This window comes from Montipora capricornis, chromosome 14, assembly GCF_036669925.1.
Source record: "Montipora capricornis isolate CH-2021 chromosome 14, ASM3666992v2, whole genome shotgun sequence".
NCBI classification, from domain to species: domain Eukaryota; kingdom Metazoa; phylum Cnidaria; class Anthozoa; order Scleractinia; family Acroporidae; genus Montipora; species Montipora capricornis.
The window spans coordinates 14,397,302-14,404,495 of NC_090896.1; the positions used below are offsets into that span (position 1 = coordinate 14,397,302).

Genomic DNA, 7,194 nt, shown 5'->3' on the forward strand with positions numbered 1-7,194 from the left:
GAAGAGTCAATAGTGTTTTTCTTGTTACGTTTTATCGGAGACAACTGATGCACTTAGGCTATAATCGCTTTGTTGCCTGAATGCCTTGGTGGTGTAGTTGGCTCAGCAATTATTCCACTTGCTGTTGCCTCCATTGAAACTTCCGTCGCCCTTGCTGAACTTATCATGCCGTGCTTTTCGTTGAACTTGTTGTTCTCCCCATTGAACTTGCTGAGCTCCTTGAATTTCCTACGCTCCTAGCAGTTGTGGGAGACTTGAAACATCTACTCGCCATCGAAAATGTTTTGATCCACGCCCTGTCGACCCTGTAGTTATATCAAATGGTGTGACCGGATCGAAAATCCGAGAATCCAAATTTACTCGTCTTTGATTGGCTAACCTAAACTTGGCCAAAGTTCAAAAGCTGTTTCTTCCTTCTGATAGGTGCTTTTCGATCCTCACCGCGTTGATGACCTCCAATACCATAAAAACTTCGCCATTCTGCCTCTCTGGCTGAATGGTACATGCGAGACTTAACGAAACGGCGAGACTAGGGTTGTTTACCATTTACCGAAAAAATCAGGCAATTTCCAGCCAAAATAGCAGGAACAGAAGAAACAACCAGCGTAGTATCATCAGCGTAAGCAGAAACAACAGGGAAAGAACACGGAGAAGCAGGAAGAGACAGACCAGAAATAACACCATTCGAACGTATATTACAAGCAAGAACCTCACCCACTAAAACATAAAGGAGGGAGGACAGGGGACATCCCTGCCTCAACCCACGATATAACTTAAAAAAATTTAAAATATAACCATTTACATTCACACTAGTACTAACATTATTTTAAAATAACTTAACCCACCCAACAAAAGACTGCCCAAACCCCATTGCATACAAAGTAGAACGTAGGAATGTCCAATCAACCCTGTTGAATGCCTTTTCTTGATCAAGAGAAGAAGAGCAGCAGGAGCACCAGAAAAAGAACAAAAATCAACAACATCAGGAAGAAAAGCAACATTTTCACCAATGAAATGGCCAGGAACACCACAAGACTGATCTTTATCGACAACCAATTGAATGACCCTAGGAAGACGAGCAGCAAAAGAACAAGACGCGATTTTGTAATCAACATTCAATGGGGAGATTGGATGCCAGTTTTTGGGATCAAGATGATCCCGTTTTTTAAAAGATAAAGTAATAATACCTCGGTGCTGAGAGCGAGACAAAGAACCCAAACCAAAAGCAGAATTCAAAACACAAACTAAATCAAAACCCAAAACATGCCAAAATTTTAAAATTCCATGGGAAGGCCATCACAACCAGGACCTTTACCACGGGCCATGCCCTGAAGAGCAGCAAAACACACCTCCTGGCTGAGAAGACGTTCTCACCCCTCACTATCATGAAAAGGAAGAACTGAAGAAATATTGAAAAGAAGCTCAGCGCGAGCATTAGAGTCACAAGGAGCAGCAGAGAAAAGATTCAAATAGAAAGAGTGAAACACACCACACAACCCATCCTTATCCATAACCAAAGTACCATCACTAGCTCTCAGCGCCAGAAATTATGGTCAGTGCCGTTTTTCTTTTCGAGCCGGAAGAAGTAAGCAGAGGAGGACTCACCCTCCTCCACCCACCTCGACCGGGCACAAACCTGAGCACCTCAAGCGACCTCAAGATCCAGAGCACGAAGACGAAACAGAGTAGAAAGATAAACAGGAAGGAAAGAAAGATGACCAGAATCAATATGAACTTTTAATATGGGCAGCCAGTTTAGACAAAAGAGCTGCGGTTACACTAGCCATTTTGCCCTTGGGTAACTGGCTTTTTCCCACGGGGAAGCATTTTCTTATGTGTAACTGATCTGCCCAAAGGGAAATAACCTGCGGGAAATTTCCGTGGGTACGTCAAAGAGAACAAAGGAATTGCCCATGACAGTTCCAGATGTAAGTCTTATGGTTAACAAGACCCCAGAGCGGCTCAACCAATCACAAGACTGCCGAACGCAAGAAACCACGTGCTGTGATAAACTGTGTAAACAACGTGGCTGGCTTTCGCGCAATGATGTGAGTATTGTTCACGTTTCTATTTGTATCGTAGATTATACTTTAATTTTATGGCATTTCCTGTTTCTACAGTAATGATATCGAACAGGATCCAGCTAGTGCTGTTCAGTGTAGAAATGGATATCTGTTTGAGCAGCGTATGACACAGCGAAGTGTTGAGCAAGCTGGCCCTTCCTACCTTGTGCAAGAACCGAGCAAATGTAAATCAGTATCAGCAGTTTCCTTGTTTTCCCGTTGGAGGCCATTTCCAGTTTCTTCCATCTGGTCGTCCTTGTAGCCCAGCCGAAAGCACCAGCAGTTGCAGGTCTTTACCAAGTGAATCCACTGAAGCAAAAAGCAAGCGTTGTAGCTGGTCAAATCCATAGGTGAAATGCCTGATATCAGCTTACAAACAACATCACAACTTGCTAAAAGCAACGAGAAGCGCTCATGGCAAGAAAAGTGTATGGGAGAGTATCATGGATGAATTTATTCAATTGTGCAGGGAAGCTGGAATCGACACATCGAAAACTTTAGTGCAGATTAAAGAAAAATGGAGAGGCGTATTCGATAAATACAAAAGTGTTAGTGACAACAACAACAGGACCGGACGAGACCGCAAGACCTGCGAATTTTACGATGACATTGATGAATTCATGGCCAGCTCAGACAAAGTGAGAAATTTGTGAAGGAAACCAACGTGGCTTCACATAAGAGAAAAGGCAGTGAAGAAGTGAGTGCGGGCGAGGAAAGTGATTGCGTAGCAACAACTGCTGATCCTATTACCGATACGGAACCAGGAGAAGACGACAACACCAAAATCAAACAACCAAATCAAAAGAAAAATCCGTCAGGTCTTCAACGAAAAAAGCGAAAGACGACAAGTATTTATTCCACGGACACAGAAAATGCCATACTCCACATGTTTGAGGCCCAGCAAGAGGCATTTCAAAGATCGGAAGAGAAAGACGAACGAATGCTGCAGGCCTTGATGAAGTCTCAAGAAGATGCTCAGAGGAGACACCAGGAATTTACTGTTGCTGTTTTAGCGAAATTAGGGGACATTTTCGCTTCCAAAAGGTAAATTTTACTTGTTAACTACGCGTTTCAGAAAATAGGGAAGTATTTGAATGGTTTTGTCAGCATTTGTTGATATTTGAATTTGAACGACTTTTATGCAAATTTTCTTGTTACTGCGTTACAGTGACACGGAATCGGTGTTTTGTTGAAATCACATTTGTTAGTTTATCAAGTTGATTTCTCGCCGCTAACTGAGAGCTTTCGTGATTAACTTTCTACAAAGTTTATTTGAATTCATGTTTCGAATCACATATTAAAGAATTAGGCCTGTTTCAAAGATCCTATTAAGCCGGTTTCGATTGTAGTATGTTTCAGACGTCTAATTTAATTCAGTCGCATTTTGTTAAAAACAAATTAGGGGGTTTGTATGTACGAAATAATTCAAATTGGTGTTTTGCAACGGTGTTCCAAACAGTTATACTTTATGAATTGAGATCGGCATAGCACCAACACGACGTTTGAAACGGGCCTTATTAAATAATTAACATGAAATTGAACGACTCCGTTTTGCAAATTTCAAATCTTTTCTTATTCTGCGAAAGTGCGCGCGAAACACCCCAAAGAGAGTCTGCCGCGAAGGAATATACAGCTCTTTTAGGACGGGGTGCGATTTCTGTTGATCTAAAAGTTGTTTGACAGTCCATGTTTTTTTCCAGAGATAAAAGTTAACTTTAACCATGATTTACAGGTATTGCATTCTTTTTCATGTAATGTGGTATCTGACTTTTTAACACGGTTTAAAGCCTGGCAAAAATACACAACTTCACTGGCTTGCGACGTGTTCAATAGCAGCTTGTGTGGGTGCACCAACATCACTGTGATTTTCATCCTCATCACTATCATCGTGGCCTCCATCAAATTCCTCATTTCTCATGATGCAGATGTTGTGTAAAACACAACATGCAACGATTGTGTCCGGAATACTCTTGTGGTCCTCGTCTAGGCGTTTCAGTAAAACTCTCCATCTCCCTTTAATCAGGCCAAATGCATGTTCAGAAATTATTCATGCTTTAGAAAGTTCCTTATTGAACTTTTTCTGATCTTCAGTAAGGGCACCATTATCTTTAAGTACTGGTAGAAGCCAGGTCTTTAGGGGGTAGGCAGAGTCTCCAACCACAAGGGGGCGAATTACGGTACCTCCTAAATCAAGGGTAGGCTCCATGAGAATGTCTTCATCTTCTGCTGCCCAGTAAAAGTCAGTTAAGCGCAACATTCGGGCATCATGCAGGCTTCCAGGGAATCCTGCTGCAACGGATAAAAATAGTCCTGTATAATCCACTACCCCTTGAACAAGGCAGCTATAGAAATGTTTGCGGTTGAAATAATCCTCGTGATTGATTAGTGGTGCTTTGATTGGTATGTGACTTCCGTCAATCGCCGCAACTACATTTGGAACCTTGCTCTTCATGGAAAATCCTTGAACTTTTTTTATGACATCTGCTCTTGCAGAAGGGAACGTTATGATTTCGTTTTGAAAGTTGCAGAGTTCTTGCACAAATTCGTGGCAGCAGCTAATTACCGTAGGTTTCGCTAGTCCCATCATTAATCCACAGGATCGTTAGCACTCGCCGTTTGCTAAATGCCATAAACTAGCAGCCACTCGCTTGTCCACTGGAATAGCCTCGCGCATCCTAGTGTTTTGACGTTCCATGTTTGGCCCTACAAGCTGGCAGATAAATTCAAAAGTTCCTCGAGACACTCTAAAGTTCTCTTTCCACCAGTGGTCAATCACTCTGTCGTTTAGAAGTCCTTGAAACCAGTTCTGCGGACGTGGAAATACCCAAGAACGCCTCTTCTTGCGAGCGGCAAGTCGACGTCTAAAATATAAATGGGAAAGTTGCAAGGACTGGAGAAAGCGTGACTGAAGTCGACGTCTTCGTTGCCTTCTTAAAATAAAACGCTGAATCGCTGAACTCAATTGAGGTGGACGATTTAAGAGAAGCGCCGTGACAATTACCGAAATTAAGCCATAGAAAAGTTCGTCGTTCAGATCTTCCATGTTTACATGCAGGTAAGTTTCCCGCCAAATCAGGTTAACGCTTACCTTCCCCTTGGATAATTTACAAGCGTGTAACCGCAAACGGGAAGTCGATCATAACCCAGGGTAAACCCAACCCAAGCCGTAACCCGAAGGTTGCCCATGGGCAAGAGGTCTAGTGTAACCGCACCTAATATCACGTTCCACTAATTTACTTTTACTACGGTTAACACAATAATTTTTACTAATACGTTTAATATGGGATTTGCCGCTGTCCCATCACCCAGTGAGGGAAGAAAAAGAAGACTGACGAGACTGCCAGTAAGACCAAAAAGTTGAGATGAAGTCGATTTACTTGTTTTCATCCAAAACAGAACGATTGAGCTTCCACAACCCCGGACTCGGAGGAACGGAGTTGGGGAGAGCCCATGAAAAAGAAAGAGCACAATGATCAGAAAAAGGACATGTAGAATGTCTACAGAAGACACATAAGGCACCCAAGCATACGGAGAACGGATGAGGTCAATGCGCAATGCAAGGGCCCCATCGGGCCGGAACCAGATAAAAGCAGAATCATTTGGGTGCCTTTGACGCCAAATATCCACCACAACACCGACAATAAAGCAGAACTTTCCAGAGAAACATCAAAAGGGCAAGACCCACGGCGATCCCAAACACAATCCAGGGCCGTGTTGAAATCGCCGCACAAAAGAGTAGGAATTGCAGGATCAATAGAATCAACATAAGGATTCAAAAAAGCGTCACGATCTGGATTACGGTTAGGAGCATAAAGAGAAGCAACACGGAAGACAGAACCACGAAAACCAAACTCAACCAAAACAAAACGACCATCAAATTCGCAAACAACAGACCGACAATCCAAGACTGAACAATACAGAACAACCACACCGCAAGAATGATTCGTACCGAAAGAACCAGCACACAAATAACCACAAACGAGAAAACCAAGAAAGAAGATCATCATTAGAGACCGCGTGGGTCTCCTGTAGACAAACTACCGAAGGAGAGAGATGGGACAACCACTGAAGAAAACTGAGACGCTGGTCACCATCTCTCAAATCATTAACGTTAACAGAAATAACAGAGAGAGCCATAATAAAGCAAAAAATTTTGAGTGAAAAACCCATGACGAAAAAGAAGACAAAGAACAAAAAAGTAACAGGATGGTGAGACAACGGCAAGTTAATGGTGCCTAGCCGGCTTAGGCAACGAAGGACAACGACGGGAGGACCTATGAGGATCCGGGCTAAGAGGCGACCTCTCATCCCCGGAACAGGACGGGGAACGAGAGGACTTGCACAGAGCCATTCCCGAGCCAGAAGAAGTACTGACCCAGGGAGGAAGAGGAACGGCAAACAGACATGAGGGCTGGGAAGAGCCCCCAACCCGCCCCAAAGCAAACAGATCATCAGTAGATGACAGACTTTTGGACCATGGATGCCGTATGTTCCCTGGACACAAGAGGGGGCAGCACCTCCCATGTAACATAACTACGCACAACTTTGATGGGAATCCTTGACCTTAAAGATCTAGAATCCGCTAATGAGACCTGACCGTCATCGCCCGAGAAAACCACATCCCCTGAAACACCCGACGAGGGCATGTCGGACAAACAAGTCCCTGGAAGAGGAGAGAAGGAAGGGGAGGACTCGAAAACCTCCTCCTGAGGCACCCCAGACGGACCGGCGGAGGCCTCCAAAACACTGACAGAACATTGGCTAGGAGAGGGATCCAGAACTCCCTCCTCAGCCACCCCAGACCCACTGACGAGCCAGGGCTGGCTCACCACTTCGTCAAGCTCATTATCACGAACATCGACAACCATACTCTCAGCACCAGACTCAGGCTCAGCCGGATTCCCAGCAGGCACAACCTCTGGGACAACAGCGGGCTCGACAGTGCCAGGCACCACAACAGGAGCAGCGACAGCCACACAACACCATACATACATACATACATACTGACCGCTCCCCCATAGGCGCTTTTCAGGGCCAAAGAAACACAACGAAACGAACAGAACAACAACAACTGTTAAGAATCCCAACTGGCCGGAGGCAAACCAGTTGGATATTTACAAGTGCAGCTGAG

At 44.2% G+C, this 7,194-nt stretch overlaps 1 protein-coding gene across 1 annotated transcript; it reads right to left on the bottom strand.

The window, feature by feature from the left end:
• Positions 1 to 4,110: 4,110 nt before the first annotated feature.
• On the bottom strand, positions 4,111 to 4,647 carry LOC138031467 (uncharacterized). The gene has a single exon (XM_068879157.1). The coding sequence runs from the start codon at positions 4,645 to 4,647 to the stop codon at positions 4,111 to 4,113; it is 537 nt and encodes a 178-aa protein (XP_068735258.1).
• Between the last annotated feature and the right edge of the window lie 2,547 nt (positions 4,648 to 7,194).